We start from the raw sequence: 13,591 nt of genomic DNA, 5'->3' as shown, positions 1-13,591 counted from the left end.
GGCCGTAAAATCAATGTTATTCAACGGAACGTATTGATCAGAAGGACTCATTGACAGCCTATGAACAATCAGGGCATTGTGTTTTGTCCATGCTAGTGGGGACATGGCAGTTGAAAGAATGAGACCCAAGATTAAATAGCGAGACCCACTTTGGTAGCTTTCCTCAGGTAATGTCGAAATGGGAGCAAAGATTTAAGAGCCTTGTCTCAAATTTCATTACTGAGAGTAACTGATGGCTGCCAGCATGTCTGTGTGTGCTACTTAATTGAATCAGGAGAGTCCCTCGAGCGTTGCCTCCAAAAGTAGACACTGGGAAAAAAAAATCCATCACAATCATCATTTTGTTGTTTGGTGGATGTCACTTTCCAACATTGTTTAATGAGAATCGTATGACAGCAAGTGCTCTATCGAACCATCAATAATTAGAATTCTGCAGCCACATATTTGTTTATATATTGTGTGTATCGACGAGGGAGGCCCTTGAGCACCGGCATTGCCCATTCCTTTATTAAATCATACATGCTGTTATTACTTGAAAAGAAGATTGAAAATTAAGAAAATTACTAAATTGAAATAATCAATATAGAAAATGTTGTTTTCAATTTCATACCAAAGAGGTTCTATGTCACTTTTTTTAAGGAATCGACACTAATGGTAAGAAATTAACAATTCAAGAATTCAAGAATTGTACATGTTCAGTGTTTTTGTCAAACATGTCAAAGTAATCATTGGACGCTTATTACTATGGAGCACAGCAGCTGGAATCTGCTCTTGTATTTTCTCACAGTGAGAAGGGAATTCAAGGTTAAAGGGCAGGGGGGGCAACTGTTTTCCTTTTCCTGATCCACAACAAAGCAGTTAAAAGCAAAACGTCCTAGAAAAACATACCATAAGCAGTGTTGAAAATGGATGGATGGAAAACAAAACGTTTCAACAATTGCGAGCATTACATATATAAAAAAATCATTCTGAAAATGTTATTTAAAGTTATTTTCCCTGTTATATTTTATATGGAATTTGGTCATATAAGGACAAAAGAAGAAAGACATTTTAGGACATGCTCAAAAGCTCCATCTGGTATTTTAAAAGACATTTTGGAATCACTTTTATCACAGTTTCTCAAGACAAATTCTGTATATTCTGAATGGATGGTTTGAAATTTCATGTAGGGTAAGAAAATGTATTTTAATTCCAGACTAAACATCGATGCAGATGTGCCTCCAAAGTGGGACGGTCCCAATGAAGCCACATTTAATAGTGCATTGTTCAATGGCATACATTATCGTGGGCGCGTGCACGAGGGGTTGATCATGTGATTGCGCGTCCCCGCCGCCTCAGGGGGGAGTTAGTAATCCTGCACTTGTGTAATTCCAGTTTTCAGTTTTCCAGCGTGGCAACGCTGCTAGTGTTGGACAGGCGAATGGCCTTTCTTTAAGCGAAGAGAAGACTTGTTTCCTCGCAAAAATACGCACGGCTTTAACTCTCACGGAAACACTTCAGGAGCCCATATCGGCAAGAATCATTATTCGTCGACGGCGACGGAGACAGCTTGAGACGGATCGGGCGACACAACTCGGGTGCTTCGGTCCTCAAATGGACACGGGAATTGTACCTGAAAAGAAAAGGTAACGTTGACGCTTATTTTACAATACACGGCTGCTTGTCAAAATATGTGCTTGGTGTTTTGAGTATTAGAATTAGCGCAATGTAATGAGATGAATTGCAAGGTTTTCTATTAACTTTTATTGCGTTTACGACGACATAATGTGTTTGATGGCTAATAGCTAACTTGGCTAGCTAGCTTCGCGACGTTTATTTGGCGACCTTCTGACGCTCCTTTGTTGGTCTCAGCTTACTTTGTCTCCTCAATTTAATCCATGTCCGATGAACTACGCTAATGTTATTTATAAACAATCTCTGGAGTCCCGATATTTGTAATCGTTGAGTTTTTGTGACAGGTTTTATCTTGGTTCTTAATGCTGTCAGTGTGTTGGTTTGACGTAGTGACCGATGGCCCTTATCTCTTGCGAGCACTACTTCCTTGTGTTTCTTGTTAAATATGTATAAGTAGTCGTCTGGTAACATCATAGGGTCGTTCTGGGTTATTACGGTGTCAGTTGTAAATACGTAGTGGCACTGGCAACGCAGTTAAGAATTGATAGGCGTCTGCGGTAACAGTTCAAACACAGACCTGACCCACAAACTAATAAACATATCAAATAAGAACTGTTGCGCAACATGTTATTGGCCTTCTCTGTGCAAATGGGCTTGCTGTAGTAAAGTATCCGTAGGCTTGTGTTATTTTGTCAACCTTAAAATAAAACATCCAAACTGAACTTGTGTTGTTATAGCTCAATCCCCTTTGGCTTTATCTTGCGTTCTTGCTGACAAATTGAAATTAGGCATCTTGTCCCGTGTCCAGGTCCAATCAGTCTTCTGGTAATCTTCTGTGTATTTGGATAACTGCAGTGGCTATAAAAGTCTACTCGATGCCATAGTGCTATAAAAATTTAAACCAATATGAATCATTCAAAAACTGGACTTTGCTCTATTATTTTGACCAGAGGGGGTGTGCATTTGTCCAACCACACTTCTTATTGTGTTCATATTGTATTTCCTATTGTAGGTTATTTGCTTCATAGTTGTACTCTGGTTTGATGTAAGTTTTGTTGCACAGTGCTACTTTGCGGTATTATTTCTGCCTCATCTCTTAATCACCTTGGATTGACGTCAGAAGCAGTTACCAAATTTGTCTTGCAGTGGAAGTTGGGCTTAGGTCTCCAAGTACACTTCCTTCATGTTAACTAAAAAAAAAAAAAAAAGATGTGCTGTCAGGGATTTTAAGAAATTTTCATTTTAACTTGATGCTTTTATAGCCAATTCAACCGTTTGGTGAATTGGACAATCAACCCATGCTGGAAGTTCTTTGTTCATATTTTAGGTACATATTTTTGTCAAAAGGACATTATCAAGTGGATGGATGATAGACATTTATGCCATGGTTGTTTGTGTAACGGTTGCTGCTTGCTTTTGGATGAAGGAATCAGAAGTAGTGAGCCATGAACAAAATCGTATTTCAAAACAAATGATTGGTGTTGGTGGTAATCATGGCAAACAAGATTAAACTAGTACTGAAGGAACTGTGGCACAACCTTGAGCTTCTCTGATTAAACTTGTACTCTGTAGCAGCTTCCTCTCTCCATGCACCACAGTAAACTATTAGAAAGTGAAGTGTGAGGAGAGCAAACCCAAATGGACAAAAATAATACCGGTCTCGTGCACATTTATGACCTTGTATAGCAAAATGAGTCAGCGTGGCCCATATTTCATGAAGCACTTCAGAGAATGCAAGGGCAAATGGATAGTTTTGATATAAACAAAAACAGAATGATCTCAGCTTTCCATTGATATACTATCAACAATTTTGGCTTTTTTTTTTTTTTCTTCTCAATTTGATCTACTGAGCCATTATTGCCTTAATATCTCATACCTTGTTTGATAATGCCAAATCGATTTGTATACGATTACTAATCTACCTATGTACTGCATTGTTTTGGTACGAAGCCCCTTGTTGTCTTTATTTTTTTATTTTTTTATTGAGCACTGTCCAAAAAAGAGAAGCACTACAGTAACACTTGCAGCCAGTGAGCAGAACACTGAGCGAGCGGAATGTTGGCAACCCATTTAGAGTACTGGCAGTCACTGCACTTTACCCCCCCACTCCTCTTTTTTTTCCTCCATCCTGGAGTCAATTCGCTTTGTTTTTTCCCAGGCTGCAATTAGGGTCGGCTATTTCTTTATGCTTTTTTTTTTAATTCATCAACAGTGCTGCTGTCCATGTCTTTTGTCAGTGAAGTCTGGCTTTTATTGGGGAAAATGGGATAATGAAATCAGTTGTGCTTGGCGTCCAAGGGGTCATTGGCCTGACAGTTTCAGCCCTTTTCTGGTTTTCTCACGGTGCTTCAAGTTGTGGCACCTCAGTACATTAGATCGTATATTTTAGAGACCTGCTAGTCTGTTGTCAAATGAAACTGTCCTGATCTAGTGATTTCTCAAGCAAAATGCTTCAGGACCTCAAAACAAAAATCCAGTAACACAATCTTCACTCTTGGTTTGCGTTTTGAAAAGCTCAACATTGGTCAGTCTGACCAACACAGATTTTTAGCAACGAAATGTCCATGTAGTGTGAGATTTACAATGTGTCTAAGTACACATTTTTCTATAATCAAATTGAGTTTAGTCCTTCCCAGAGTTTAACTGTGTTTAGCATCATAAAGCCTTTATTAAAAACATAAAGTGCGCTAACAAAAGAAACTAAAACAAACTTGCTTGAAAGTTTTTGTTTCTTTCACATTAACCAGAGTATAAACAAGTCCTTGATTTAAGTGTTAATATTGAAAACAGGGTATTGTGTAATCTAAAAAAAACATTCTGAATTATGTAATTATCATACAAACAAATATTGATGTAGTCAGCAACTACATGATAAAGCTAGTAACTAATGTTGGCAGCGAAAACATTCTTCCTGAACTTCGATCTCTTTGGCATTGCGATTGCTTATTACGGTTATTATCTGTGTGGCTACAGATGGATCTTCTCCGGCTGTCATTGCACTAAAAGTTCTCTGCTATGCATTCCACTGCATTGGGACAACCTCCAGATCTCTTTTGTCATTTATTAATCGTTGGCAAACAACTTTGAAATGTTGCGCCATTTGCTTGACGTCTGGCGTGACGTTTGCTTGTTGACAGTGCCACTTTTGAGGCATATATATTTATTTCTAGTCAAGAAGTCAAAAATTTTTTTTTGCGTTCTCCATGAAGTGCCACAACATTATGACGTCACCGTGCGTGGCTTCCTCATACAGTGCGTGGATATTTGTCAATGGTCTCGATTGGTGAAGGAAGGCGGTTGGGGAAATCAGCTCCAACAATGGGTGAGAATATGACTCCACTCCGACTGCTGAATTATTCACCTGGCAGAGTTCTGAAGGCGGCATCCGCACAATAGCCAAATAACCTTCGCAATTCATATATTGCATATATATTACCATCAGCCGCCTTGGAGTCAGACATTTTTGGACTGTCAAGCAATTTTTTTTACAATAAAGGCCAATTTCAAATTTAGGCAGGGTTGTGTCTGTGTGTGTGTATGTGTGTGCGCGCGTGTGTGTGTGCGCTTGTTCCCAATGTCATTACTTTTCCATCACGCGGAGCTATTTTTAGTTGTTCTCAGTGCTTTGGTGGTAAAAGTGCAAAAGGCCTCCTGTTTGCAGGCACAGATTTTTGGGCATAGGCTGCAACTAACAAGTATTTTAATAACAAATCAATCAATTTGGGGGGATTATCTAACGAACAGAAACTTTTAAATGTCCATCCCTTTATTCCAAAGCAGGAAATTATTTTAAGTTGACTTCAGAACCTGCTATACAGGTTAAGATTCAGTTGTTGATTTAGTCCATGTAAAAAAAAAAAGGCAAGGTCACAAGGTTGTTCCGATTACATCATGGACATGAACTGTGCTTGTCGAATTGAAAGAGATTTACTGGTGAAATTAATAAAGTATAGTTCACGTTTGTTTCGAGGCATTATTTGACCACAATGACTTCACCTGTCTTCCACAGGGTGAGCTCGGAGCGAAGGAAGGAGAAGTCAAGGGATGCGGCGCGATGTCGTCGCGGGAAGGAGTCCGAAGTGTTTTACGAGCTCGCCGAGCAGCTGCCGTTGCCGCACAGCGTCAGCGCCGGCCTCGACAAGGCCTCTGTCATGAGGCTCACCATCAGCTACCTGCGCATGAGGAAACTCCTCGACACTGGTCAGTTGCTTAATTAATTAACCAAATACACAACACTTACTGTGATATTTTAAACCGCCATTCAGACATTACAAAACCCACACCACTGCTTTAATTTCATTTTTTTCTTATCTGTGCTTCCAGTTGATCCGAATCCAGAGGAGGAGAGCGAGTTGGACACACAGCTGAACAGCTCCTACTTAAAAGCTCTGGAGGGCTTTTTAATGGTGCTGTCAGAAGACGGCGATATGATTTATCTCTCCGAGAATGTTAACAAGTGCCTCGGCCTGGCACAGGTTAGTCTGAATTGAAAGTGCAAGTCTTCTGTTTTTAGAAATAATGAAGGGAACATTTTTACTGGTGCTCCTCAAAAAAAGAAGCTTAGAGGTTAACACGGCATGAAGTTGCTGACGCGCAATGTCTCGCATCTGTGACTTATGCAGTTTGACCTGACTGGGCACAGCGTGTTTGATTTCACACACCCCTGTGACCAGGACGAGCTGAGGGAAATGCTGGTCCACAGAACGGGTACGAAGCATTTTATCATCATAACTCATTCGGTCGGGCAAGTGCATGTGAACTTTAATTTGCAATACCGGAAGAATATGCTGTGTCACCATGACATTCGTGTGGTGCCACATAAATATGCAATGTGGTACATAGATTGTACAATTAGAAAAATCACAGTCTTTCTTTACATAGCTCTAGTAAAAGATCTCGTCTTTTGAATTGACGTTCTCTTCTTTTTGGTGTACTTTCAGGCTCCAAAAAGACAAAGGAACCAAACCCAGAGCGAAGCTTCTTCCTTCGAATGAAGTGCACGCTCACCAGCCGGGGCCGCACGGTCAATGTCAAATCTGCCACTTGGAAGGTAATGCAAGGTCTTTGCGGACTGATAATGATGTGAAATAAATGCACGATGACAAGTGTCATCCTGGGTAATCGAATCGCCAATTGCAAAGCAAAGTGGCCATTAGTCTGTCACCTTCATTTCAATCTCAAAACAATCAGTGTATAATTGTGTATGTGCACAGAGGCTGACATCTGATAGGCCATTAGAAGGCTAGTCTGATTCAATGCAAAGACATCAAACATACAGTTACAGAGCTTGGATTACATTTTGATGTCATGTTAATTCCATATCCAAAGCAGAATTTAAATTTTAGCCTTGAGCTGCCTGTCATAAAGACTGTTATGTTCACAGGTGCTCCACTGCTCTGGACAAGTGCGTTCACACAGCGGCCTCACCGATCAGACTGCCAAGGACCACAAGGAACCACCGCTTCCCTATTTGGTGCTGATCTGTGACCCTATTCCACACCCTTCCAACATTGAGGTCCCTCTGGATGCCAAGACCTTTCTCAGCCGCCACACAATGGATATGAAGTTCACATATTGTGATGAGAGGTGAGCACACATGACCCCCCACCCACCCATTTCCACGTGAAGGCCAGTGGATGTTAAGTATTTATTATCTTCCTGCAGAATCACAGAGCTTATGGGATATGATCCAGAAGACTTGTTAGATCGTTCTGTGTATGAGTACTATCACGCACTGGACTCGGACCACCTCACTAAAACGCATCACAACTGTAAGCATCACTGATGCAACCTTGAATTTATGATGTTGAAAGTGAACGTCCAACTGCAGCGTTTTGGCCAGCTGCATATCGTAAACATGCTTATGTTTGTATTTGTTTCAGTGTTTGCGAAGGGCCAGGTCAGCACGGGCCAATACCGGATGCTGGCCAAGAGAGGAGGTTTTGTGTGGGTGGAGACACAAGCAACTGTCATCTACAATAACAAGAACTCGCAACCACAATGTGTGGTCTGTGTCAACTTTGTCCTCAGGTATTAAAGAGGAGCTCTGAAAGTCCCAATTATTCCTTAAAAATTTAATTATTTACTTTGAGTTGGAATAATATTGTTTATTTTCAGTGAGGACTGTATGTTTAAAAAGCCTGCTATACATACAAATAACTCCCCAAAATGTGATTGACACCCAATTGCTAACAACTAAACTTAGCTTCTACTTGGCCATATGAAGCTTGGCCCTGAGTCAAAATTCATTAATTCCACAAATACCCTTCAAGCTAATCATTAGTTTCCACTTACCTGTGGTGCCATCTTGTGGCATCTCAGAGAGTTACTGAATGTGCCTCAAACTGCAAATATAGGGCAGTTTTAGGGTTTATTATTATTTATAGATCCAAAGTAGACTTTATTCTATTCCTCTTTTACAGTGGGGTCCAGGAGGAGAAACTGATCTTGTCTCTGGAGCAGACGGAAGACGTTAAGCCTGTGAAGGAGGAAAAGAAAGACGAAGAAAAAGTTGTGCAGAGCTGCCCACTAGAGAACTCCCCTACTCTGCCGAAGAAGGAGAACGGGGCAGAGAAGGCCCCAGAGCTGGATGTGATCAAGTTGTTTACACAAACACTTGAGCCACAGCCAGTGACCAGTCTGTACGAGCAGCTGAAGGAAGAACCGGAGGCCCTGACTCTGTTGGCCCCAGCTGCCGGAGGCGCCATCATCTCCTTGGACTTCAGTTGCCCCGGTCAGTAGCCTCATGCACACTTGGAAGTTATTTGGCTGTACACATCTGCAATGCCGCGCTGTCCTCTCCTGCAGATTCCGACATCCAGCTGCTGAAAGACGTGCCTCTCTACAATGACGTGATGCTTCCTGCCACCGGCGAAAAGCTGCTACTGCCTCTTTCTCCTCTGCCGCCCAGCGAGCCCCTCGGTGTCGACGTCACTGAGAAAAGTCCCAACTATGCCGGACCTGTGTCCACGTCGACGGCCAGTAACAGCACAGTAGAGGTAAAGACAATTCAAGGTCATGGCAATCCATTTGTTGCTGTCATCCATGGATGAGGGTAGTGTGGTGGAAGCATTTGGCATTCTCCAATAAGAGGGAACTCTACTCTTTCCTCAGGTGCCTCCTCCTCCAGACTTTTGCTTAACCATGGACTCGGACATCTCCGACTTTAAACTGGACTTGGTGGAGAAGCTGTTTGCCATTGACACACAACCCAAGACTCCCCTTGCTACACAGGTAATGACCGTTCATGACTGTTTTTTAAAAACAGAACATCAAAATTATATGACGAAGCCCCCCCTTCTCTCAAACTAAAGGCAATGGAAGACTTGGACCTGGAGATGCTGGCTCCCTACATCCCCATGGATGACGACTTCCAGCTGCGTAGTGTGAGCCCCGAACAGCCTCTGTCTTGTGGACCTGTGGAATCCCTGGAGAGCTCGCCTGTCCACGTCACGCAGGATCTCCATAACTATCTCGGCCTGCCCTACAGCACGCCAGGCAGTGGCACCGCGTCCCCGGCACCACCTGACCCAATCGCTGTCCACCCCTCTTCCCCCAGCCCCATTATGAGGTTAAGATTCCATAACATGCTCAAGATCCCCCCCCCCCCCCCCCCCTTTCACCCATTTTTGCAGTGGTCTCATGTCACCTGTTTGTTCTGCAGAACGCCACAGTTGGACAAAGAGGTGTCCCTCCGCACTCTGGCAGCTCAAAATGCACAGCGCAAAAGAAAACTGGATGACATACGAGAGCTGGTTGGCCAGGTAACATCTCAGTAGAAGGCATGAAAAGTAAAACACATTTTTGTAATTTGCTTCATATCTTAAGTGACAGAATAATCAACAGATTAATACATGAGCAAAATAATAATTCATCTTTTTTTTTTTCTCCAGGGAACTTTGCCTAAGGAAAATATGAAAGAAGGGAAGAAACTGAAGGCAGAGTTGGGCACAACCCAAACTATATTTCTTCTGCCTTCAGGTAAAGCGAGGCGACCTATTGATTGCTCCGTTAATGGCTTTTGTTCCATTATTAATGAGCCGCGGTGTGGTAATGTTTCAGATTTGGCGAGCTGCCTGTTAGGCAGCACATCAGAGACCACCAGGTCCCTCTTCAACTTGCCGCAGCTCACACGCTACGACTGCGAAGTCAACGCTCCCTTACAGGGTCGCCAGTATCTGCTACAGGGGGAGGAGCTTCTGCGCGCCTTGGACCATGTCAACTGAGTCCGCTGTTGGACTCAATTGGAGACTACAGTCTTTCCCATTTTCCTTCTAACACCCCCCCCCCCCTTCCAGTCCTCTTATTTATGTATCTGAATACGTCCAACTCGAGTTTGGCTGCTGTTTGTGCACACTATGTGAAGTCCATAGCATTCCACTGTGACAAACGCTATAGCAGCAATTTGGTAAGGGATTCCGGCATCGCAAGGTTCCACTTGATTCTTTTGGTTTCCAGTTCGCTCCTCCCGGGAGTCTCTCAGCACACGGCGCCTCTCAGATGACCTTTTCCAGCAGGTCATCAAGAACCTGGCGCAACTGCCAGCAGTGTATTGTAAGCTTCAGTCGCACAATTTATATTTTCTTAAAAAGAAAACTATTACCAGCAATATATATTAAGCCTTTTTGAAACTAGTTTTAATGGGATTTGAAAAGATTCTTTTTTTTTTTTGTTCCAATAATTGTGTCTTAACATCTGTAGTCCACAAATTTGATGTTTATTGTTTAAACCTACAGTGGCAAGAATGTTAGCTTCATTTATTCACGGTCTTGTCTTTTTAGTCTTTGAATATATTTAATTGTGTAGCAGTCCAGTACATAAGTCACTTTATTACTATGCTGTATGTGTCCTATTGTGTGTTCTGTATACCAGCAAAATTCACTTGGTATGGCTTCTCACAATCAGAATCGTCAAAATGAAAAGTGGAACTAGGTTGGCTTTGCTTCACATTACGTTTTCTCCATCAAACATGACCCGGGTGTTTTATGTTATTATAATTTTTAATGTCTGACACTTAAAACAGAAATAAGGGGCATCTGAACAGACTGCATTTTTACTAATGTGATCATTGCACCATTGGTGATTTGTCCAACACCGCTAAGTTAATTGTAGTTTGTCTAACTGATCAAGTGATCAATCATACCATGCTTCTTGTTACTGTCTAACATTAAATGGGCTGTCTTATAAATTACTGTCGGACGTGTCATTATTACTTTCAGCAGGCATCAAACAAAAATTAATACTGACAATTGTATAGGAAGAGAAGAAGAAAACTTCTACAACTAGGTTTTATAATATCAAATACTGAGACAAGAAAATGTTTAAAGGAGACATTTATGCAATTTCTCCACATTTCAAAATTGTTGCGTGGTAAAGCAGTCCATAGATAGAAATATAAAATAATGGTAATTATAAAAAACTTTCCATGATGTGTACCCTTTAATTCCAGGCAGCTCTGGTGACTTAACAGGTTTCACAGTAGCACTCATGTACATGATTAAGTTGCTTGGCAGGTTGGATTGTGAGCAGATGTTTGTCACTCTGTGTATTCAGGAGTCATTTCAAGTTGAAGCTGCTCTTCTCCCCTCTGTACCACCATGGTGATCTTTCCACTATTACGCACGGCCGTGTAGATCTCCTCTGAAGTCTTCACCTTCACTCGGTTGATCTCCAGTACAACATCTCCAGGCAGCAGGCCAGATCTGACAAAGATAGTGTAAATGAGTACAATTTTCATCCCCCACAAAGATCAATTGCAATATTTCTCACCTGTGTGCCGGGGAGCCCATGATCACTCTGTGGATCAGAATTCCATGAGTCACATCTGGGAAAGATGGATCTCTAAGCTTCAGCTCGGCAATGATGCTAAGGCACCAGGACAAAAAGATTTCAGGTGAGTTAAAATGGATTGTATTTTTCGCTCTTCCTTCCATTTGCACTTAAAAACCTTACCTTGGCGTTAGTGTGAGCATCATGACGCCAATGTACCGCCGCTTTGTCTCAGACTCGCCAAACCAGGAGCCTACAATTAATATTAAAACAGCAAGGTGTGTGAGTGTTACAGTGAGTGTTAGTTTCACTTTCAACACAGGAAGCATGAGAAAAGAAAAACATGTATACTTCTTTGTTTGGCAGCTTGATCAAGGAAAAGTCTCAAACGATCAGATGGTATAGCGAAGGAGATGCCTGGAGTGACTTTCATGGTGTTTATCCCGATGACTTCACCATCCTGGGCAAATTTAAATGTAAGTGAACTATACAGGTGACAATCAAGTTGGAAAAATAATTTCATCTGGCTCTCACCAGGTTGATGAGAGGACCTCCGGAATTGCCAAACTGTAAAACAAACATGGGTAGTAAAACGCAAATACAGTAAACCAAAGTCATCATCACTGTTGTGCACTAACATCGATGGCGGCATCGGTCTGGATGTAGTCCATGTTGGAGTTGGACAGGCCAAGCTCCTTACTGGCCCGCTGAACTGAGCTGATGATCCCTGATGTGATTGTGTTCCGTAACGCAAACGGGCTTCCCATGGCCACCACAAACTCTCCTTGACGGATATCACATGAACGGCCCAGCGGGAGTGTGGGTAGAGGATTCTGTAGGTCAGGACAAGTGGGCAGATTAAGCCTATGCAGCTCTGAACATAAAACTCTCAAACAAGTAAAGTTAGGAAGTTGAGACTAAAGCTGAAAATTATATCTTGGTTGCTTGAGTTAAAATTATTGCAGCGGTGTGTAAAGGCAAACAAAGTGATGAAACTTGCTTTGACAGGTAGTTTTGTTGCCATAAAGTACTACATATAACATTTAAAGCTCTAAAGCGCCCTCTTGTGGCGAACCAAAGAAACACAATGTGCAAAAAGACCCAATGGTGTACAAAGTGGTCATCCTCCGTTCATAAATATTTCAAGCTTTGAATGGCCAATTGTGTATAGGAGGCCTCTTTCTCCTCACCTTTGCAGAGATTCGGATGGTGGCGATGTCCGCCGCCGGATCGACATTTTGCACGGTGGCATGGTACGTATCTCCATTAGTGAGCTTGACTCGGACCCCACGCTTGTTGGCCACCACGTGAGCATTGGTCACGATAAGACCATCACTGCTGATAATAAACCCAGACCCATTGGACACTGCCACTTCCCTCCCAGAAAATGGGTGTCTATTAAAAAAAAAAAAGAACCAGTTTAGTAGTAACACTTGGTTTACCTGTTTAGCCAACTCACCTTCCCACAATTTCAATGTAGACAACAGCCGGAGTGGACTTTTCCACGACATCTGCTATAAAGTTATATTTATACCGAGGAGTATCAGGTTTAAAAGGAGAAGCGCAATCAGCTGACGGCAGGATGCGTTCAAGTACCCCGCGTGATTTGGGGTCAGATGCAGGTCCGCCGTCCTCTCGACCGTCCAGAAGCGCGACAGAAGCGCACAGTCCCAAGCCCAAGGACAACGACTTAAGCAGGCAGGAGTGACTGCGATCGTCGCCCCTTTCCTTGTCCCACGTCGGAGCCCCGAGATCCAGTTGTGTTTTGTCACCAGCTCCTCCGTGATCGGTTGTCAGTTTAACCGTAGACACCCATCGGCCGCCTGTTATTTCCTTATTTCTCCAAGTATGTGTCCTGAACGCCGCGAGGATACGTTGACTGACAACAGCCGCGGTTGTTGCCATACTGCATTACTTTATGTAGAGGAAAAACAAATGATTTGTATGAAATGATACCAAAATAATCATTAGGTTTTGAATTGACAGGGACCACGCTATAACAACCAAGGTAAATAACGGCAACCCGGAAGTATGACCTTTTTTTGCGGCTTCCTTTCGTTTTATTAGTGGTTGACGCACTACCCTAAGAATGCAATGCTGCCACCAACTGGACAATGGAACCAACGCAAGTAAACAAATTACATTGCATAAAATAAAATAAAAATAGTGCTGTCAAAAGTGCTAAGTTGGTATCAATGACAGTACAATT

At 42.3% G+C, this 13,591-nt stretch overlaps 2 protein-coding genes across 3 annotated transcripts; one reads left to right on the top strand and one right to left on the bottom strand.

Moving 5' to 3' along the window:
• The first annotated feature begins 1,317 nt into the window (after nt 1-1,317).
• Nucleotides 1,318-10,801, top strand: hif1aa (hypoxia inducible factor 1 subunit alpha a). 2 transcript variants are annotated; one of them, XM_088356552.1, is made up of 15 exons: nt 1,321-1,625; nt 5,624-5,814; nt 5,938-6,089; nt 6,237-6,321; nt 6,555-6,664; nt 6,998-7,200; nt 7,279-7,385; nt 7,497-7,644; nt 8,037-8,347; nt 8,422-8,612; nt 8,728-8,847; nt 8,928-9,184; nt 9,278-9,377; nt 9,507-9,594; nt 9,676-10,801. In XM_088356552.1, the coding sequence occupies exons 1-15, from the start codon at nt 1,594-1,596 to the stop codon at nt 9,837-9,839; spliced, it is 2,259 nt and encodes a 752-aa protein (XP_088212678.1). In that variant the 5' UTR covers nt 1,321-1,593; the 3' UTR covers nt 9,840-10,801. The 2 variants fall into 2 exon arrangements, with proteins under 2 accessions (XP_088212677.1, XP_088212678.1); XM_088356551.1 differs by having other exon boundaries at nt 1,318-1,625; nt 9,507-10,801.
• A 128-nt stretch (nt 10,802-10,929) lies between these two features.
• On the bottom strand, nt 10,930-13,434 carry LOC148385373 (serine protease HTRA2, mitochondrial-like). Its single transcript, XM_088356553.1, has 8 exons — nt 12,842-13,434; nt 12,573-12,777; nt 12,021-12,215; nt 11,917-11,949; nt 11,734-11,842; nt 11,566-11,635; nt 11,383-11,478; nt 10,930-11,315 (listed from the first exon to the last, which is right to left on the bottom strand). Exons 1-8 carry the CDS (start codon nt 13,285-13,287, stop codon nt 11,150-11,152), a joined length of 1,320 nt encoding a protein of 439 aa, XP_088212679.1. The 5' UTR covers nt 13,288-13,434; the 3' UTR covers nt 10,930-11,149.
• Nucleotides 13,435-13,591: the final 157 nt, after the last annotated feature.

The sequence above is a fragment of the Syngnathus floridae genome, chromosome 16 (assembly GCF_059516105.1).
Source record: "Syngnathus floridae isolate MCC-2025c chromosome 16, RoL_Sflo_1.0, whole genome shotgun sequence".
Classification (NCBI taxonomy): Eukaryota; Metazoa; Chordata; class Actinopteri; order Syngnathiformes; family Syngnathidae; genus Syngnathus; species Syngnathus floridae.
This window is presented reverse-complemented; position numbering and strand designations above follow the sequence as displayed.

Bases quoted from the DNA above. Each gene is read 5' to 3' on its own strand.
- hif1aa (XM_088356551.1), top strand. From the start codon at position 1,594: ATGGACACGGGAATTGTACCTGAAAAGAAAAG. The intron at 7,386-7,496 runs GTAAGCATCACT...TATTTGTTTCAG, and splicing joins CACTAAAACGCATCACAACT to TGTTTGCGAAGGGCCAGGTC. The intron at 8,848-8,927 runs GTAATGACCGTT...CTCAAACTAAAG, and splicing joins AGACTCCCCTTGCTACACAG to GCAATGGAAGACTTGGACCT.
- LOC148385373 (XM_088356553.1), bottom strand. From the start codon at position 13,287: ATGGCAACAACCGCGGCTGTTGTCAGTCAACGTATCCTCGCGGCGTTC. The intron at 12,778-12,841 runs GTGAGTTGGCTA...TTTTTTTAATAG, and splicing joins TACATTGAAATTGTGGGAAG to ACACCCATTTTCTGGGAGGG. The intron at 11,479-11,565 runs GTAAGGTTTTTA...CTGGTGCCTTAG, and splicing joins ATGCTCACACTAACGCCAAG to CATCATTGCCGAGCTGAAGC.